The 20,820-nt window shown below is 35.6% G+C and overlaps 5 protein-coding genes across 5 annotated transcripts in view; 2 read left to right on the top strand and 3 right to left on the bottom strand.

The window, feature by feature from the left end:
- The window catches only part of LOC129802702 (parathymosin-like), a 265,721-nt gene that overhangs the window by 115,587 nt on the left and 129,314 nt on the right, over nucleotides 1-20,820 (top strand). The gene's annotated exons all lie outside the window — the stretch shown is intronic.
- Nucleotides 1-20,820, bottom strand: part of LOC129802697 (tRNA N(3)-methylcytidine methyltransferase METTL6) — a 109,762-nt gene that overhangs the window by 41,286 nt on the left and 47,656 nt on the right. The window lies entirely within an intron of this gene.
- On the bottom strand, nucleotides 1,811-2,448 carry LOC129802699 (peptidyl-prolyl cis-trans isomerase FKBP2). The gene has a single exon (XM_055848718.1). It carries the CDS (start codon nucleotides 2,282-2,284, stop codon nucleotides 1,868-1,870), a length of 417 nt encoding a protein of 138 aa, XP_055704693.1. The 5' UTR covers nucleotides 2,285-2,448; the 3' UTR covers nucleotides 1,811-1,867.
- Nucleotides 2,464-4,283, top strand: LOC129802696 (uncharacterized). Its single transcript, XM_055848715.1, has 3 exons — nucleotides 2,464-2,588; nucleotides 2,723-2,795; nucleotides 3,184-4,283. Exons 1-3 carry the CDS (start codon nucleotides 2,547-2,549, stop codon nucleotides 3,999-4,001), a joined length of 933 nt encoding a protein of 310 aa, XP_055704690.1. The 5' UTR covers nucleotides 2,464-2,546; the 3' UTR covers nucleotides 4,002-4,283.
- Nucleotides 8,883-20,775, bottom strand: LOC129802682 (protein lines). Its single transcript, XM_055848686.1, has 4 exons — nucleotides 20,501-20,775; nucleotides 19,560-19,925; nucleotides 13,209-14,456; nucleotides 8,883-9,997 (listed from the first exon to the last, which is right to left on the bottom strand). The coding sequence occupies exons 2-4, from the start codon at nucleotides 19,806-19,808 to the stop codon at nucleotides 9,173-9,175; spliced, it is 2,322 nt and encodes a 773-aa protein (XP_055704661.1). The 5' UTR covers nucleotides 19,809-19,925; nucleotides 20,501-20,775; the 3' UTR covers nucleotides 8,883-9,172.

The raw sequence follows: 20,820 nt of genomic DNA, 5'->3' as shown, positions 1-20,820 counted from the left end.
TTTTGCCTTTTTAGACATTTCTAATGTTTTTTTCCTGTACTCGGGATCCGCTCTGATGCGAAATGATTACATCTGATGCTCGGATCTTCACGATATACTTATTATGCATATAAATATTTGATGTTCTATATGACTTTTGCCCAATGAAAAGCATCGCGACGAGTATAAGTCTTATTTGGAAATTCAACAATTTTTCACACAACTTTTGTTTAAAAATTCAACAACTTTTGTCTCAAAATTCAACAACTTTTGTTTAAAAATTCAACAACTTCTCTTTAAAAATTCAACAAATTTGGTTCAAATACACAAGGCTTCACACTATAATAGTGTTAAAAATTATGATCAAACTATAATAGTGTTAATTTTTGATCATGTGACAAAAAATACTATAAAGTTGTGTATTTTTTCACACTATAATAATGTGAAAAACTGTAATCATATTATAATAGTGGTAATTTTTAGAATTTGTTTTAAATCACGAAACATTGTTGAAAAATTTTTATGATTATAACAGTGAGAAATTTTTACACAGATCGCATTTAAATAATTAATTTATCCGATTTTACACTATTATAGTGTTAAAATTTTACTCATTTTCAAATTAAATAACGTTGTTGAAAATTTTTCAACTATAATAGTGGTAATTTTCAATCACATGACAATAAATTATCAAAATTTTGTGCATTTTTCAAACATTTTTAAATTAAACAACAAAAATAATCGATTTTGCACTATTATAGTAGTAAAATTTTACACATTTTTTTATTGTGTAACCTTTTTGCTAAGGAAATTATGTACTTGCAAAAATTAACAAAGGATAGGTCTGAGTAAGCTACAAAAGATGAAAAGAAAATAATTTTTTCGTCCTTATAAGATGATTTTATTCTACTCTACAATCTATGCCCCTGGAATTAATTACATTTAAATGCTTAATAAGCAATTTTTATCTATTTTTAGCAAAAATTTAAATAATCTCTTTATGATACATACCTAAACTTTCTGAAAAATTTGTCTTACTCCTTGATAATTTAAAATAAAAATATAAGAATCATACGAAGATTATACTAAGGTAAAGTGCCCTCGAGTCGACCGGTTCCTCGACTCGACCGGTGGTCAATATTTGAATGTTTTAATGGTGAAATTCTATAAAATTGTCACTGATTCGTATTTATTTATGGAATAATTGACTTATTAATGTTAGATCATACGTCAAATATTAAGGCAAACATAAATAAATTGAAGAAATAACTCTACCGGTCGAATTGAGGAACCGGTCGACTTGAGGGCACTTTACCTTACCAACACTTTTTTAATTTTTTTTAAAGATTTTTTTTTTGTTTTCCGAGATAATCATCCTTTAGAGTATTTTTGCTATTGTATTATCATGAATGGCTTTATGCATTAAAACTTGAGCTCATTAGGATTAACCTGGGTCAGCGTACGTACTTTTAGGCTTAATTTACGTACGTGCTGCAAAGCAACAATTTGCGAGGCTATTTGCTTTGGGTCAACAAAGCCACTTCGACTCCCATCTCTGAACGGCATTAAGTGGATTTTTAAATAAAAACCGTCAGTCTTGGGTAAGTTCAATAAATAGACGTTGACATGAAAATGGTAATTTCTAGAACTCAAATATTTAACAAAATAATCCATGTGATAACGTCTTATCTCCATTCTTTCTCGTTTCCAATTGGTAAACAAAACAGAGCGAAAATACCTCCAAAGCTGAATGCAAAACGCAGCATGCTGCTGTACTGATAATGTGGAGGCAAAGGAATGGTAACAGCATGGGTAATAAAATATGCAATAATTTTGTAGCATGTGAGCTTTATTAGCTTTATCTGGGGCATTTTCTTTTTGTATTTCCTTAAAGTTCGGTTTTTCGTTCAATTTTAAAGAGTTCCACTTCAAAGATTAGCGTTGAATCAGCTGGAATTTTGTCTCCCATGGCTCTTTTCCCATAGGCAAGATGAGGAGGGATCACTAGCCTTCGCTTCTCACCTTCGCACATACCCAGCAATCCTTGATCCCATCCTTTGATTACTTGTCCAGTTCCCAATGTAAATGTGAAGTATTGGCCTCTGTCTACGCTGCTGTCGAACACAGTGCCGTCTTCCAGGGTGCCAGTGTAGTGCATATGGACCAGATCTCCCTTCTTCGTCTTCAGGGAACAATTCTCCACACGTCTCTTTATCCCAATCTTCAGTTTGCTCTCAGTGCTGACTTCGACAGCAAATAGTGCAATAATTGAAATGGCTATAGCTCCTGTCAATATTCTTTTCATTTTGTTCGGCTTTGGTATTGCTTTTAATTCACTTTTTACTCTAAAATTGTTGTAAATCCTCTGAGAATGGTAAAAAATAAATCTTCAGATTTTTGTTTGTTGTTTTTCTTCCTAACCTCACTTTGTGATTTCGAAAAGCTGGAGAGGGGATTTTTCGAAGTTTCGAAATCTATTGAGAGAGAGGGGAAATGTCAGTCTCCTGAACGTCTGAAAGTGTTTTTGTGGTGAAAAAGAGTCCTTTTGTCGTGTTAATTTCCAAAAGATGCCATCAAAAAAGAAGAAATACAATGCCAGATTCCCTCCAGTAAGTATAAATGGATATTTGGGCTACATAGAATGCCGGAAATGTAGTCAGGAAGGGATTTTCCCAGTGATTGTTCCCTGGGTAACTCACACTAATTCTTTTCCTGTCTTTGACGGTTTCTTTTTTCCTTGCAGGGCAGGATAAAGAAGATCATGCAAACAGACGAGGAAGTGGGAAAAGTCGCCCAGGCTGTGCCAATCATAATTTATATCCTTTCAAAGAATTTTTAATCTAAAAAAAAGGGAGATTTGTAGTACCCTAGTGAAAAGTGAGGTTAGAAAATTGTGACAGGGATGGGGCAATTTTGATAAATTTTCTATTTTTATTTTATGTATTTTTACACCTGTTTTTATCTCCATGATAATTCATGACTCTTCCAATTTCCATTAATGGTTTTTTGCGCACAAGATCGGAATTATCTGTGACGTGTGCATGTTGTAAAAATAAATAGAAAAAATGTTGAAGAAAGATGCTTCGGTTATAAAGATTTCCGGGAAAAGGTTCTATGGGAGTTCTATGGGGAAATCCGCTTTTGATTTCTTTCAGAATCAATTGTTATTTAAAAAAAATGAGATTTTCCTTAACTGAAGCACACCTAGGACATTAGAATTGTTTGTGGAGTCCCTCCTGACCAAGACAGTTCGCATCACAAATGCCCGTCACGCCAAAACTCTCTCACCATCTCATATGAAGCAGTGTATCATGTCAGAGAGTCGCTTTGACTTTCTCAGGGAATTGGTGAAGAATGTTCCGGACATCAGTGTCGCTGAGGAAATTGACAATTCACCAGTGTCGTCAATGGAGACACCGGAAGATAGGAATGGCGGAAATAGCCTACGGAATGGGAGATCAACAAAAGGGGACACATGGCTGAGGACGTACGGGCGTCCAGTATCCATGGACTTTGCCCAAATTGGCCAGCAGAGTGTTTCCCACGAAGGCAAATGCCTAACACCGAATGTAATTTATCCGGGAGGAAGTGAAGGGAATTCAGTGATTAGGTATACAGCTTCTGGGATGAGCAGTCAGAAGTCCACAAGTAGTTGTCACCCTCCAAGTTCATCTTCCCTGCGACCGTCCAAAATGGCCCGCCTGGACTCTTCCCCGGGCTGCTACAGTGCCCCTCCACGTCCTGACGATAGCTCCATTTTCAGCTTTGACCTGAAGCAGAAGCCTCAGCGAGAGTATGCTCCACAGAGTCCTCTGGTCACCTCCACAGTGACTTCCTGCACAAATGTGACACGGGAGAGTGTTGCAATGACTCCACCGCCCGTCCTCAAGATTGACATTTGCAACACTCCCGTCGTCAAGATTGACTACAGCCACCTGCCACCGCTCAATGTGGCAGCTCCAACACCACTTCCGGCACCTCCGGCTGCCTCTGAACTCGACGAGGACTACGATAATATCTGAACGTAAGCTCATTTTTCATCCCTTTCTCTCTATTTTTTTTTTATCATCATCTGTTCCGGACGTCGATTTGGCGTCGGGATACATGAAGGTTTATTTTGTAAGTAGGAGACCCTATGGTACAAATATTGACCCTTTGGCCGAGAATTCTTTTAATCCAATCGATCCTTTAAGCGAGTGACTTTTAACTTTTTTCTGTTCTATTCATTTTCTTCTTTTTTAAATTAAGTCCGTGAAAAGATTATTATCTATATTCCAATAAATTGTAATTTTTAAGTAATTAAATGTGAGTTTTGATTTTGCTAATTCGCAAGTGTCTCATTTACAAGAAATTCCCAAGAACCGGTCGTTCCTAATGAAGCCATATAAATTCAGGAGAGGACACCTAGGTTAACATTCTATGTATTTCGACCATCGATACTTTCAGTATAGATCACTCTTCCTGCAGGTTAGCTCTTTCGCGTCCCACTTTTATTCAGCAGATGAATTCATGTAAAATTGAGTTTTTCCTAATGCTTTATGATCAAATACAATAGTTCAGAGAGGAAAAAAATTTTCGAATTTGCGTGAAAACTCAGAAAAACCCCGGGTCATATATGACCCTATTGTCCTCAAGGGAAGTGTTCATTTTCAAAATCTATATCACGGGCTTTTTAAGAGTTTTTTTGCTTGAAGTTATTAATTTGGCCAAAACCATGACAAACTGCATTGTCTTGATGAACACTGTACTCCTGGTGTTCAAGGAATCTTCCTGGTAATCCCTTTGAACAGTCTCTGTCACAATATTTTGAGTGGTATTTGGCAAAAATAAACTTATCTACATCGCTCCTTGGAAATTACAAGGGGCCAACTCACTTTTTGGCGATTTTGAGGTTTTAATGCACTCAGACAGAGAATCTAATAAAATTTCAGATGATATGAGTCAATAAATTTCGTTATTAGAAAAGTTTTTCAAAATTTTACTCTTTATGATTGCTTGCACGGTTTTGTTTGAAGTCAAGGGGCACAAAATAGATTTATCGTTCAAATTTTTGTGAAACAAGGGACTAACTCAAGCAAGTTGATCCCGTGTCATTCTAATTTCATGAAAATTTGCGCATCATTTAGAATGACAAAGAGCTAACTCATAAAAAAAACATATTTTGAAAGGTAAAAATATATGTATGTTTCGATGTTTATAATAATGCTCATACAAATAGAAAATAATTAAATTGTTTTTATTAACATACTTAATTGAGATAATTATTTATATAAAGTTGAATCTTTCATGCTGTCTCCTGAAAAATGGCTCAGACTGAGTTGGCCCCTTGTAATTTCCAAGGAGCGATTATTCACACACAATACAATTGCACAATATGGGACGCTTGCAGAATACTCTAAAATATTGCAAAATATGTTATAATTCATCAGATATAAGATGAAATGTCCAGGAGCAAGATGCCCCACCTGCATTTCACAAAGAAAAACAATGTCCCAACTACATTTCGCTATAGGTTTGGGACGAAAACACTATTACCCTTGGGGACTATAGGGTCATATATGACCCGGAAAATTCTACACGCTTTTCTGGAAAATTGAGAGTGATTTATTATATCAAAATATGCAATATGCAATCTTTGGATATTCCATTTTGTGTTTCTAAAGAACTTTTTGCTGAAAAAAATAAATTAATATAAAAAAAAATTGAAAAAGAAAAGTCATTTCACAAAGTTCGAAATTAGTGATTTTTGATCTCAAATATTTTCTTTTCCTGAATATCTGGAGTCTTGAGAAAATTAGCCAAGAATCTTGCATCCTTCCATTATGATGTCGTGCACAAACCGATAGATTTCAAATTAGGAAAATTAAGGTAAGTGTACCTCAAAGGATAATTACTAATTATTCGTTACACACTTTTTCCATCTCAACTTGATTGGTCTTCTATTAGTTTTATGGGCTTTGTATCAATGCTAAAATATAAGTTATTTAACTATTTGAAAGATTTGAAACAATTAGGAATGTTATTTGGTAGCTTTCACTTTAAGTTTTATTCAAGAAGTAAATTGAAAAAAGTAGTTAAAAATCTGAGGATAAATGGTAAAGAAATTTAAAACCAATTATTAGAATAAAGTAAAGTATTCTATTCTAAATATTGTGAACCACTTTCAAAGTTTCCTATATTTTAAAATTTAAAAGACCATCAATAAAAATAATAATGCTTGGGGGCATTTCTAGACATGCATTATTATTTTTTCTTGTACGGGATGAGGTTGTCAGTCCCATGCCCGTGGAATCAAGTGCAGTGAAGATCACTGGATGCAATTCGAACACCTTTAACGCCAGAAAAATTCCTGGTGACCTAAAGGGGATTCAAACCCGGGACACTTGCATCATAGAGCGAGTGCTCTACCACTAGACCATCTTGCTTATTGTAAAGTAAAGAATTTAAAATGTTTCATGGTGTCATTCCAATAAAAAATGTATTGAGCACTCTACTGTTATCAAGTGCTTTGGCATTATCGACTTTTCTTAGTTTGGTTCCTGTCTCGACTGTTTTTATCAGTCCTCGCCGTGTTCTAAAACCAGTCGTGACCGCCGTGATATCAACCAATTGAAATGAAGTCGATTATATAGATATAGATGCACTTTTTGAGAACGTTGAGATGTTGAGAACTGTGTAAAATGCTACAAAAGGCTCATAATTTTGTCCAGTTTCTTATTTTGGACACTTTGAGGATAACATTGGACACTAAATATAAATTGATTAAAATGATGGATTTTTATTCCAATATTTGATGAATAATGAATTCTATCTAAATATTTGTTCTTTTTGGAAGATTTTAACACTAAATACGTTAAATTTTGAATATGATTTGAGTTGAAATTGCTTTGTTGAAAATTCAGTGTGAGCAATTGCTTACGAGAAATATGACAGAACTTCGTGTTTACTTCAGCTGTGGTAAAGGACTAGCATAATGTTTCCTCACTTTTCTTGAGTGATATTATTGAATATTCATTGAATATTCTGTTGATTCACGTTAATGGTGATTTGTACATTTGACCTGAAGTGAGATTTGCCTTGTGAATTAGATTTTTCGTGGAAAAATGGGAAATTTTCTAGGACATTCACCAGTGAGGTGATACTCCTTATTTTGGACAGGTGTTTTTCTCACGAACTTTCGTGAAGTTTTAGCTTTTGTGATGACTAGGTTGGACAAATGCCTGGAGAAACACAGGAGCATCATCTCTACGAACGAGATATAGCGAGAAATGCCTTGAAAGGCTCCCGGAAAGGCCAGGGAATGAGCGAATTCGCACGTACTTGGAGTACCGAAGTCAACTCACTTTAATGAATGATATGGAAAGTTTCCGGGCTTCTGTGACATTCTACGTTTCCCTTACATGAACAGGAAGAGGACTTGGTAAGATTGGTTCATGAAATGAAGAACAATGGGCATCCTGTTGAGGCGGATTAGCTGTCCAAATTTACAGCCAAGTTGTCCAAATTAATAAACAAGTTGTCCAAAATAAGAGTCAAATTCATCTCTACATATCAATTCATTTTTAAACGTATTAAAACTAATTTTAGTAAAAATAAGATGATAAATAGCTTGCCAAGTTTCTAAACAACCCTTCTGAAAAGAGAGTAACAAGAAATGTCAATTAATATTGAAAATATCGCACTTCAAACTTGGAACATCGATGCTTATAAGCAGACTGTCCAAAATTATGTTCATTTTTGGTTGTCATACCACTTATTCCATTTCGATTTAATATGTTCCGTGCATTTTATATCGAAAGTCAAGGACATAGCAAAAGCCGATTTAAAATATTGAAATTTTAAATATTTAAGGATTATTATATAGATTTAATAAATACATATATGTCTTTGAATCAGAGGATTAAGCATTATGCCCAGCGCACAATAACTTTTGTTTGTAAACATGTTTTCAAAATTTCCTATGAGAATGAGCGAGATGACTAGATCTAGATCTCACTCACTCTCATTGAAATGTCAAAAACATGTTTACTAAACAAAAGTTATTGTGCGTTGGGCATTATGCCCAACGCACAATAACTTTTGTTTGTAAATATGTTTTCAAAATTTCTTATGAGAGTGAGCAAGATGACTAGATCTAGGTCTCATTCACTCTAATAGAAATGTCAAAAACATGTTTAGAAAACAAATGTTATTGTGCGCTGGGCATTACATATTAAAAAGTAAATAAATATTTTGATCACATAAAATATTTTACTTTAGCGTTATAGCAGTCTCTCTCTGATTGGTTGAAGCTTTGACAGCTTCCAATGCTTTCAAGCTCTAGCCAATCAGACAACGCTGTGAGACTAAAATATTTTATCGGATTAAATATTTAGTTACATGTAGGTAATGTTTCAATTTCGATCCCGGTTCTCTAAGCTCAAATTTTAAAAATTTGTAATCTTAAGAGGACATCCATCCAGAACATTGAAAGACAATATTTATTCGAAAAAGTTGTTTATTTAGTTTTGTTTAGAGAAATCTTATAAATAAAATAGTCTATTTCTTTACCTAAGGCACTTAAACATTGGATTTTTTTTTTTGTAAATTTATTAGAAGTACAGTAGACTACAGACAATCTTATCGCAATATTCAATTTAAACTCATAGTTTCTATGTACGTAACTTTTATCCTCATCACAGAGAAAAAATAATTATTTAACAATTCTTCTCAGTGATTTCGTATTTATACAGGGCTGATGTTTTTTTTTACTCCAAATCTCTGGGGCATGGAATGATTTTTTTCTTGATTGTAAAAATGTGTTCCTAAAGAAAAAATGTTAATTTAGAATGACAATTAAATTAAATTGGGTAAAAAGTATTTTTTTTCTTTCATTCATGCTAAATATTATATTTCCGTCTGAAATAAAAGTCGACGGCTGTGCCGTTTTACATCCTTTACTCTTTTTTTTCCTGGACAATTCCAATTTCTTTCTTTTTTTTTAATTGAGTACACTCTTCAGATATTCAGTCAAGGATTTATCATTAACTTTCACATCACTTTTTTTTCCTATCGTGTGGGATAGAGGGGGATATCTTCATGGATGATTTGACTGAGGAAGATGCCCAATGTCAACAAAAATGTGGCAAGAAGTGTGAAAGTTGCAAAATGTGTTTTTTTTTGTTTTCTGTGGCAAGGAAAAAACATTGAACTTCTAGCTGAATTCATCACCTTCATAGAGTGCCTCGCAATTCTCCATAAGCCTGAGAATGGGCTGAATCCTGTAGGGGAATGTTGCATTGGCCACAAGTGCCTGAATTTGCAGCCTCAATCGAATAAGGACACTCATTGTGTCATCGAGGCAATTATTCCCAAAACTGGATTCCTGGCAAGATGTCACAAACATACTCCAATTTCTCCTGATATACTTGAGAATTCGCAAAAGATACCAAAGGAAGCACGTTTCATTGCCCAGCAAAAAGTCCAGCAAGAGTGTTGAGCTATTTGAAATGAGTTTGAGAAACTCAAGAAAAGTGAAAATGGGATTGAGCATGGCCACGAGTTCCGGAAAGGCATCATTGCGAAAGGAGATATTAGCTGTGACATCGAGTGTACATAGCATCGCTTCCAGCAAATAATTATCCTGATCAGCAAAGAGATGAATGAGAATTTTGCTGTAATGCGTCTCCGGATGAAATTGCAATGTGTCCTTGATGAAATCCACCAATTTTTTCAAAGCATCCCTGATGCTCTCCTCAATAGTCTTCAGATCCTGATCCGCTTGGAAATCTGTACTCTCAATGGAAGAATCCGAGGAGTCACAACGGACTCCTTTGGCTGTCACAGCCACAGATTTCAACACCAACAGCACAAACTTCTGCATTAACGCCCTATCTACACCACCAGACTCCCTCCTGGCCATTCTAGGCGTCAGACGATCTGCCTCGTACTCCACACTCTCCCCACGTTGACCTATAAAACATACTGGGTTCTCCGCTCTCTCCTGCGGTAACGACGTCAGCAACCACCGACTCCTCACCTGAAATACGGAATATTTCAAAACGTCTTTCACATCATTGTTCCAATAACTGGTTTTTAGAGTATTAGACAAAAAATATTCATAAGGGGCTCATCAGTCTCATCCTTCTAAAAAGCTTGTGAAAGCGCTCGAACTCGTGACTTAGGTGCTATCCCTCAAAGGTACTTTCACATCATCTACTGTTTACCGGTTCTCAACCGATTTTAAACCGATTCATAAATCATTCAAAAGATCCTCCAAAATTGTTTTAAAAGTACTAGAAATAATCGATTTTCGGACAAAAATTACTTATCGGTTCATTACCGGTTCACAACCGATTTGAACGGATTTATGAATCACTCAAAACATTGTCCAAAATTACTTAGGACTAATATAATTGGATTTCGAATAAAAATTTCTTATCAGTTATGAACTGGTTCATTATTGGTTCAAAACCGATTGAAATCGGTCCAGTTTGATAGAAAATTCCAAGACCTTTCCAACGAGCGCAAACTTGACCCCATTCGCCTGTTAAACGCGTTCTCTTTAATCTTTGACCAAAAAAAACAGTAATCCCAAAAAATAATGGTTTTAGTTGGGAAGGGGAGGGATGAGGGATAATGAGAGGCATGTCTACGATCCTTGGGTCGACATATTGGGGGGTCCCCCTTAGATCTCAAGTCACTATCTCTAACCGTTTGGCCTCTAGAGCTGGCGACAACCAGACGGACAGACGGACAAACAGCGTGACTTCTCCGAAATCGTCTGCGAAGATTTGTTGAGAAAATTGGGTTCCGGGAGGTGAAAGGTGGAAATTGTGGAGGGGTAAGAAAAATCGAGGGATTATGTACATATACTGCTTTCTCCGTGGAATTCAAGCTGTAAACTGATACTTTCTTTCCTGCTCTCTTCGTTACTTATGATGTCTACACACTAGAATCAATTTTCGTCAAAAATTGCCTTTTTTTTTAAAAAAATCTGACGTTTCTGCCTACAAGGATAAGGGAAATTTTCTTTAAAAATGTATTTTTTAAAGAAATTGCTCCTAGTGTGTAGAGGCCTTTCATTAATTAAAATTAATTAATTAAAATCATTAACTGATTTTACTAGAAATACTCTTAAGAATTGAGGAAGAGACGGTAGAGTCCATACATTTTGAATTCTAATCCCTTTAGACCCAAGATTTCAACAAGAAAGAGATGCTGTCATGCTGTGTCTCTCGATTACCGAAGGATTATAATCATCATAATATACAAAATCATAAAAGTATAAGTACCAAAGATAAAAAAGGGAGTAGGCAGAATGGTACGATTCTAATGAAAAATCAACAGTTATTAGAACTTCACTGTTCTTAAGTTCTTCTACATAAACGATTTTTCTTTGTGTTGCTTCCTGTCACGACCATTTGGTTGTTTTAGAACACGGCGAGGACTAGGGAAAACAGTCGTGACAGGAACCAATACAGAGAAAAGTCGATAATGCAGACGCACTTGAGAACGGTAAAGTTCTTAAAAACATATTTATTTTTGACAATACAGTGCTGTCTCTCTATATACACAGTTTGGCAGCATTTAAACGGGGGGATTTTATTTCGAAACCGCCATTTTGACACAAAAATCTCCCACTGAGCTTTAGACCGGTGCATTTTTGCCTATCTTTCGGCGCTTAAAATCTCCCTCTTCGAAAGCTCAATTTGTTTATGTTCGAATATTTTGACATTTCAAACGATTTTAAAACTCTTTTTTTTGTATTTCAAGAGATGTTTTTCTCGTGAACTATTTTTAAAGATATCAAGAGTCGAAAAGCAGATAAAATGGGGACAAGATATCGATCACTCTTCTGAATTCATCGTTTAATCTTCATTAATGGTCGAATTGTTAAAGTTGATTTATAGGAAAATAAGAACTTACGATATTGTCTTAACAATATTAGCATAAAATCCTGCGGTAGGATGGTTTTGATATAGAGGATGAATGCCCCATCTCCTCTTCTTTATAAATTGTTCGTCACCAGGCATAAATATTAACTTTACCTATCTTAAACAAATTCTTTGATTGTAAAACATTGTGTGAATGACGTTCGAAACGTTTCGAAATAAAATAGAAAGTCTTCCAGACTATCTATTTTAGTTAGAACACACTTGGAGAATTTATAACAGAGGGTGGAGAAAATTTATCTCGGGCATGAACCACTAGGGGAGATTTCCCGAGACTCACCGGTGCATAGCACAGTGGGGTGCATTTCGAAATCCCCCCGTATAGAGACGCCTTTGGGTACTTTTTTTGACAGTTCTCTCTCTGAATATGCACAACTTTTTTTGAAATTCCCAATGGATTTTTCTTTCTTTTAATAAATTATCATTTTTTTTATTGTTCTAGAATTTCCCGTGTTATTTTAAATATAATAATAAGACAGAAAAAATAAAATTAAGAAAATTAAAAACAAGAAAAATTAGTTACCAAGAAAATAATTTTCTTTATTACTTTGTCAAAGTGTAAACAAATTGATTTTGATTGCAACCGACACAAAAGCTGTGCATATAGACATATAGAGAGTGTGCATATAGAGAGACAGCACTGTATATGGCCGATGATTTTGACACTTGGCAACGCGGGAGTCAGGGCAGTCGCTGCTCAAGGCATGGCCTAATTTAGAACCTTTAGGACCTACTTCAAATGAATTCTTTCAAAATTGCATTGAGTTTCGATTTAACTGAAGCGCAAAGAATCAAATAATATTGTGACATACCTAAATAAAAATTGAATACGAGAAAAAATTCTGTATTCCCATTTGAAGCTGTTTAACAAATTTTCATTTGGAGCAGGTTCTGGATTAGGCTGTTCTACCCTACAACCAATTTTAGTTCATTTCTCATGAGATTCATTTTTTTAACTTAGATTTCCCGTCGATCCTTATTTTATCAGTTCTCACAAAAGGGGTTATTTGTTTCTGAAGTTTCGTAAAACTTTTTGACGGTTTATTGTTTTTTTTTCTTTATTGAAAACTTTATAAAGTTTTCTAAAGTTTCACAAAATTTTCTGAAAGCTTATAAACATTTCGCGAAACCTTTTGAACGTTTCTATGGTTTTCTGTCAATTGTCACTGATTTCTCCTTATGACTCACCCCTTAAATTCTCCACGGATAGAAATGAAAGTTGATTTTTTTAAAGACTTAAGTAGCTCACTGATTATTATTAAAAAAAATTAATAAATTAATAAAATGCAAACTTACCTGTTGGACAATCTGAGCGGCAAACATAATGAGGCATGATTCATCGGGTGGATGATCTTGCAGTGCTAGCGTACTGCCATAGCAGAGGGCTTCGTTGAAGAGTGTCAGCATTTGTTTGTAAATAGTTCCCGGCAGATGAGCACTCAGCAACTTTTCCAAATCATTGAGGGGCACATGGAAGGGCAGGGTTTCCTTGATGGGCAAATTTGCCCGCACCGAGATGACACTCTCCCAAAAGGTGAGAAAAGCCACGACACATTCTTCAGCTCCCGGAATATCTCGCCAATTCCTAATCACCATTGACATACTCTCCACGATGCTTGGCCATTCCTCCTTCAACGTCTCAATCATTCCCAGCTTCAGGCTGCCCGTGTCGAAGCTCTCTGAATCCGTTAGTCTCATCTGCCGGCATCCATTCTCTGTCTCTCGAATGACTGGACGAGGTGCCGGGGATCTGGCTGACGCAGAAGATGTCTGTGCAGCTGCCACCATGTCGGGATTGTAGTGAGTGGCAAAGTAATTGGTTTCAATTGGTGGTGGTTGAACTGGTGGTGGTAAATCCATTGGTTCTTCATCCTCCTCCTCCTCATCCAACGGATGCTCCACAGCATTCTTCCACTCGACAATTCGCCTCAGAATTTCCGCACTTACACCCACTTTTCGCACACTTCCCTCATCAATTCTCTCCAGTGCCCGAAAATTCTCCACAATTGGTCGCAACTTCTCATTCGCCACATTCATGTACTTCATGGCCACCAGCAGAAAACTGGCCAGTACCCTTCCAGCCAGAAATCTCACAAATTTATTCTCATGATCGCACAACTGCGTAATCTCATCGATTAGGGTAATCTCCTGCAGCAGAAGCATCTCACATGCCTCCAGAACTCCCACACAGATGAAACCCTTGATATTCTGCGGCAGATAAACGTCAAAGAGCAATTGGATGTTGGACAGGAACTGCATTGTCTTCACTGGAGGCCACTCCTTCAGGCTCTCCCCTCTGCCGCCGCATTTCCCATTTTCCGGCTGAAACAGCCGCCTCAGCAAATTCTCATTCACCCCGCACAAACACTGCTTTGTCAGGTGACTGTGAAGATCTGCCACATCGCCATCGATAGGCGTCACCTTGAGGAGATCTGGGAATGACGGTGATATCCGTGGGATATCTTCCTCTGGCAGTATTCGGGACACATTGTCCAATTCATCCCCAGAAGTTGGGGTGGCAGTTTCTGGTGTGCAGGAATGAGTCTGCAAAATATTTTTATTATTGTTAATTGTTTTAGAGAAAAATATTATTTTTTTTTTGTAAAATTAATACATTATAGGGTGGAGTAACCACTTATCGCCACTTTTATGAAAAAAGTGAAATTAATTGTATTATAACTTTTGACCCCTTATTATCAGATAACTCAAATTTGACACAAAGTTACTTAGATATATTTGCTCTAGATTCGTCAAAACAATAGTCCTACAATTTAACGCGGGAGTACCTAAAAAACTGATTTTTATTAATAATGCAAAAATAACCACTTCGTCGACACTTTTTACCACTTTTCGCCAGTTCTGTAACCACTTCTCGCCACCCACTTGGAAAGGTTCAAACTCGATTATTTAGAGCAATATTATGCAAAGAATACATTCAGCATTTCTTATTCCTCATGCCCACCTTATTAGTATAGTAGACTCTCTCAAATTCGGGCATATGGGACCGAAATGTCAGCCGAATTAGACAGAAATTCGGGCGACAAACTTTGAAATGCACAACGATTTTTTATTCATGTGCATATAGATATTGAGTTTACACACTCATATATTGGATAAGTTCATATATTCTGTCAGTAGAAGAGGTCGAAAGTTTGGAGTGGTATATCTCAACTCCTGATGAACATAATTGGATGGGTGAACTATTGTTGGAAAGCTTGGTTCATTAGCTTTCAGAATCTGGTATATATAATCTTCTATGAGTAAACCATGGTCATCCAGAACCATTTATGTCGAAGAAGACACTTTTTGCAACGTCTTTTTTGACCATCCACTGCTGGGACCAGGAGTGTCCCACGATTATCGCACAAGGACTATTTGTTAGAGGAACTCAAAGGGTATAATTTGTGGAAGAAACTTTTTTTTTGGACATCTTACTTTTTTTGTTCATCGACTTTTGCAAGAATTTTGAAGTGTTAAACCCCAGGAAAAAATTACTGAAATCCTAAAAGAGTGGTTTCTGGAGGGGAAGGATAGACGTAGGGATGAAATTGATGTGATATTTGGATTCCTTAGATCAACTTATGGGGGAGTACTTAGAACATTCCAAGTCGATATCTTCATTAGTTTGTCCAGAAAATGAGATAGAAGGATTTCTGTCATTTTTTTCTATGCGTGTAAAATGTTAAAATTCTTGCAAAAGTCGATGAATAAAAAAAAGTAAGGTGTCCAAAAAAACAGTTTCTTCTACAAATTATACCCTTTGAGTTCCTCTAACAAATAGTCCTTGTGCGATAATCGTGGGTCACTCCTGGTCCCAGCAGTGGATGGTCAAAAAGACGCTGCAAAAAGTGTCTTCTTCGACATAAATGGTTCTGGATGACCATGATTTACCCATAGCCAATTACATATACCAGATTCTGAAATCTAATGAACCAAGCTTTCCAACAATAGTTCACTCATCCAATTATGTTCATCAGGAGCTGAGATATACCACTCCAAACTTTTTATCTCTTCTACTGACAGAATATATGAACTCATCTAATATAACGTAAATTGCATTAAAATCCCTCAATAATGCAAAATCACATCAAAACTAAGACAAACCATGCCAAATTTGAGCACATTTGATTCATTTGATAATCATAATCAAACTTGAAAAATGACAACAAACTTTTTTCAAATGTAACCGCTGCCCGAATTAAAAAGTAGCCCGATCTTAAAAGAGCCGAATTAGCGAGAGTCTACTGTACTCACATTAAATGATTTTTCTTCACTTTTATTTGAGAAATCAAATTATAGGTCTATTGCAGAAAGTAAACAATGCAGATTTGACAACTGAGCATCTACAAAGTAGAGCTAGCGTCGCCTTTTGAAAAACGATGGCGACAGGTGGTGAATCAATTTTAGAATATTACCACTTTCCGCCATGGCTCATTTTTACATAAAAATAATATAAAATGAAACATTAACTAACTAAATACAAATTCGCCGAATGTAATAAAATGTTCAATAGACAAATTATATTTATTCAAAATCGTAAATTTTGTTCGATAAAAGTTTCATAACACTTACTATATTTGGTAAGAAATATTGGATTCGATGCACTTGTTTAAAATATTCCTCAAACATATAGGGTAAATGTCCTAAATCAAAACCATTTCCAGACGCTTCAACTTTGACAGAAGATTCAGCACTTTAAGTTCAATTTTTTTCTGACGAGAATTACATAAATTTGCTCCTTGACTCTTCTAGAATGTTACTGTTTAGTAAAAATTCTTTAGATATAATTTTAAAACTTCTTAAGTACAAGAAAAATACGCGAGCGTAAAATGCTTCTATTGGAAACATATTAATCCAAATGGAGACAAGGGAAATTTTCTAATTGGAGACAAACAGTGTAAGTGAAACCGCGACGAAAGGCTTCCAAAACCTTGTTGAGTTGTTCCTGAGTGCAGGAGTTATTCTTATTCTTCGTCTGTTCTCCTTTCTCATTTAAACAATAAGACAATCTCTCCAAAAAATCATATTTCCGCTGTTTCCTATTGAAGCATTTGCAGACAATTCAGAAAAATCCTTTTTCTTCATGAAATATGTAATTATTCCATTTGAAAACTTCAAATACCGTTAAAAATAAAGATTAGCACTTAATTTAACTAGAATTAGCCAGAAATATCAAATAAATGTTAAACGAAACGAATGAACAACAATCACCTTATTTGTGTTTTTCATTGGAAAACATGATCGATCGATGAAAAAGTCGATGGCGAAAAGGTACACTTTTAATTTTTCTGACAAATTAACAAATTAAAATTTGAGAATATGAATGGATTTTCGCTTTATTTGGAGCAAAATTAACTAAATAATGAAACTGTAGTATATAAAATATATATATATAATTTAGTACTGTATTTATCGTAAAAACAATGACGTTTCCATTTGGAGCAGCTTTTGAATTAGATTAATTTACCCTACTGCGTGTTTAAGCCTCAAGGTTTAGTCTACAATTTCCGAGAGTTTAGAATTCATAAACAAATAATTTTAATGGTTTTTCAAAATCTCATGGATTAAACAGTCTTGAAACTAGAGGTTTAGCCCAGTTCTGAAAGGTCTCAATATTCCAATTAGCAACCAATTTTATTGTTTTTTCCGTTTTTTCATAATCTAATACGACATTTGTTCTTAATTATTCAATTCTGAATTAATTTTTTTAATCTTGATTGGCAAGAATTTAGAGCAGTTAAGCCAAATGGCTAAGTCCTAGGTTTCCAGCCCGTATTATATGGCACACGGGTAAACCTTATACGGGCTTCAAACCTAAGGCTTATACAAATTTCAGACCTATAGCATAGCTGTATGGCTTATCTTCCTTTATATCTGATCAGTCAAGATTGTTTGGAAAATTTTGACTTAGAATTGTACAATGAAGACCAAATTACCTATTAGATTTTGAAAAATCAATAAAATCGGTTACTATTTAAGGTTTTGAGACCCTCGGTAACTGGGCTAAACCTCTAGTCTGAAGACGATCTTAACCATATGGCTTAATTCATCTAAATTCTTATCAATCAACTCAATCAAGATGTTATGGAAAAATAACTTAGTGTTGTTGAGATTTTTCGCCTGATAGCGAAATAGAGCCCGGTTGATTGATACCCTCTCGCTCCAAGCAAGGTATTTTACTGGTGGTATAGTTCTTTTGCCCGCCGTGCGGGGAGTGGCTGACAAGAAACACTGACAGTCAGCCGGTAATATGGCCTGGACGTGTTCGGATGGGTGCACAGAACTGGGTCGCGGCCGGGCAATACAAGAAGCTCGGCTACATTAGATATGGATTATTTAGGATAAGTTACATATTAGATTCTGATAAACAATAAAATTGGTTGATATTTAGGATTTTCAGACTTTCAGGAACTGGGCTAAGCCTCTAGTCCGAAGACCGCTTTACAGACCTGAAGCCGGTATAGAGGGTAAGTAAAAATAGCAGAAGATGATACTGTTTCTTCTTTAAACTGCCTCGAAATTTCCACTTTTGGGTTATCTAATAAGGACCTTGACAGAACTGAGGATTATCCTAGAGACGGCTTAGCGTAATTATATTCGAAATTATGGTTAAACTACATTTGCATCATTTTCCATTAAACCTTTAACGACGATATAGTTTTCGGTGATCGAAAATCACCAATAAAAATGAAACCGATGAACAAAATCAGTAAAAGGTCATGCATCTAATCTTAGAAAATCCAACAGAGTCTGATTCGGAGTATTTTTTCCTTTATGAACGATAGGGACAAAAATACCCCAAAAATTTAAATAATTTTTTCTGACAATACTAATAAATGGTAATTTTCACTCTAATGAAAAATATTACGTTTGAGTATTGTAGTTTCTTTTTACAACACGGTTTTGCTTAAGAAAAATTTTAAGTATAAAATATAAATAAAATCAATTTTCAACATGAGAATTTAAAAATTTGTCATTATTGTGCTTAAAAATTTACTATATAGAAAATAGCTAGAGACTTGTAAAAAATATCCTAGATTCCTCCAACCTTCTACTTTGCAATTATGTACAAACATAGGGTAAGTGTGCCAAATTTCGGCATAGTTGCATGCAAGCGCCACAGTCTCAAGTTTGAAATGTAATATTTTTAATAAAAATTGAATATTTTTGTTACTCTTTTATAAGGTGTGTTGCTTTGAACCTTGCAGACAGTTTATCAATTTTATTTTCTTTATAATCATTCTTAATACATTTTAAAATGAATAAAAAAATGTAGACATAGCATTGGTGGTCTATTTCGGCCACCTTCATTCTCATAGTTCCTTGCCCTTTCAGAATTGTTTCAATGTTTTTTTCAGATCATCTTGCTCGTCGAAGCGACATTTTTTGTTATTTTTTTGTATTGTACAATCTCAAAAGAATGCAAAAATTAAAAATTCATGGAAATTCGAGGAACAAAAAATATGGCCGAAATTGCAAGCTGGCCGGAATTTGGCACACTTACTCTAAGGAAAAAATAATTTAGGTAGTCAGGAAAAATTATTTCCTTTATGGGACATCGGTGTTCCAATCGTCCTTAAAGGGTTAAGCTATCTCCCGGCTTAAATTGTGAATCTGTCAAGGACGTAAGATAGCAATTAAACTTACCAATGATACGGACGGTGATGAGGTTGAGCTGGAGCATCCACTGCCATTGATGGACTGCTGTGGAGATGCAATAATATCTGGTGGTGCTGACTTTGTGTCCTCTGCCGTGGTGTTCTTGCTCTCAATACGCTGCCTCTTCATCACGGGCTGCTCGTTGGCCATTGCAGCGGCTGGACACTCATCAGCTGGACGATCTGGATTGGAGTCTCTCGCACCGCCGGACACAGCCAGATCCCGCCGCAAAACCATAACACAAACCCACACAAAACTATCTTCACCTTAGATCCTTTCTAACTCTCACCACACCCATCTTGACATCTTTTGCCTGGTCAGTCCCTGGCTCTGCTTAACACGAAACCCGATGACCTGAAATTGAGAAGATTTCTTTTAGAAACGGGCTCTCAAACTGAACTTCCGGACATGAAATTGCACTTTCCCAGAAATTTAACAAACTGCTCATCTATCTAGTTTTTGGGAGGGATTAAATTGAAGATCGGAAGGTAATAAGATTTTTTTTTATATTTCACTAGAAGATCTTCAAGAAAACCATCCAGAAAAAGAGAAAAAAGAAAAAAAGCTCCAACACGCGCGACATTGTTACGCATTCCTTGCATTCTTTAACTGTTTTGCCACAATCACACTGTAAATTTATTCATTTTCTCTTTGAATGCACTGCAAAACCCCTCTATTTGACTTTCTTAATGATTTTATAGAGATATTCCTGGTTTTGTGACCGTAATAAAGGAGAAAATTGAGAAAATGTGATGAAACTGCTACTTGTTGCTACTGGTGTTGACATTCCTGTGGATATGTCGCGTCTATTGAATAGTTTTTTGAGAAAACCCCCAAGAAAACTTTAGAAAATTGAAGATATTATCACACAGGGAAAATCTATACGAGTTGGGAAAGATAATTTCAGTGGGATCTCTTGGAAAAATTACCTTTTATGAGGAATAATCCGTAAAAATATGGGCAATTGTCACTCGATGTTTAAACACGCTCACTCCACTTTAATGTTACTTATTCACAATTTTCACACTTTCCTAGTGAATTTTTAACTTATTTTGTCAGTCTATTTCTTCACCTTTGAAATGGGTTCACGTAGAAGGATATTTTTTGAGGAAAATCAGCGTTATTGAGTAATTTTTCTTTTTCGAGCCACGGAAAAATAAAATGGTTGACGCTGGGGGGTCGATACTGCAGTTTTTGATATTTTACACTGCCATCTATTGGCATTTTCCATTGCAGTGGGATATTTGCC

Source organism: Phlebotomus papatasi, chromosome 2, assembly GCF_024763615.1.
Source record: "Phlebotomus papatasi isolate M1 chromosome 2, Ppap_2.1, whole genome shotgun sequence".
NCBI lineage: Eukaryota > Metazoa > Arthropoda > Insecta > Diptera > Psychodidae > Phlebotomus > Phlebotomus papatasi.
The sequence above is the reverse complement of the archived record's forward strand: the minus strand, read 5'-3'. Positions and strand labels throughout refer to the sequence as shown.

Coding starts and splice junctions, on each gene's coding strand:
- LOC129802699 (XM_055848718.1), bottom strand. CDS start 2,284: ATGAAAAGAATATTGACAGGAGCTATAGCCATTTCAATTATTGCACTA.
- LOC129802696 (XM_055848715.1), top strand. CDS start 2,547: ATGCCATCAAAAAAGAAGAAATACAATGCCAGATTCCCTCCA. Junction 2,589..2,722: donor ACAATGCCAGATTCCCTCCA/GTAAGTATAAAT, acceptor TTTTCCTTGCAG/GGCAGGATAAAGAAGATCAT. Junction 2,796..3,183: donor GGCTGTGCCAATCATAATTT/ATATCCTTTCAA, acceptor ACTGAAGCACAC/CTAGGACATTAGAATTGTTT.
- LOC129802682 (XM_055848686.1), bottom strand. CDS start 19,808: ATGGTTTTGCGGCGGGATCTGGCTGTGTCCGGCGGTGCGAGAGACTCC. Junction 14,457..19,559: donor CATCACCGTCCGTATCATTG/GTAAGTTTAATT, acceptor AATATTTTGCAG/ACTCATTCCTGCACACCAGA. Junction 9,998..13,208: donor CCGCTCAGATTGTCCAACAG/GTAAGTTTGCAT, acceptor TCCGTATTTCAG/GTGAGGAGTCGGTGGTTGCT.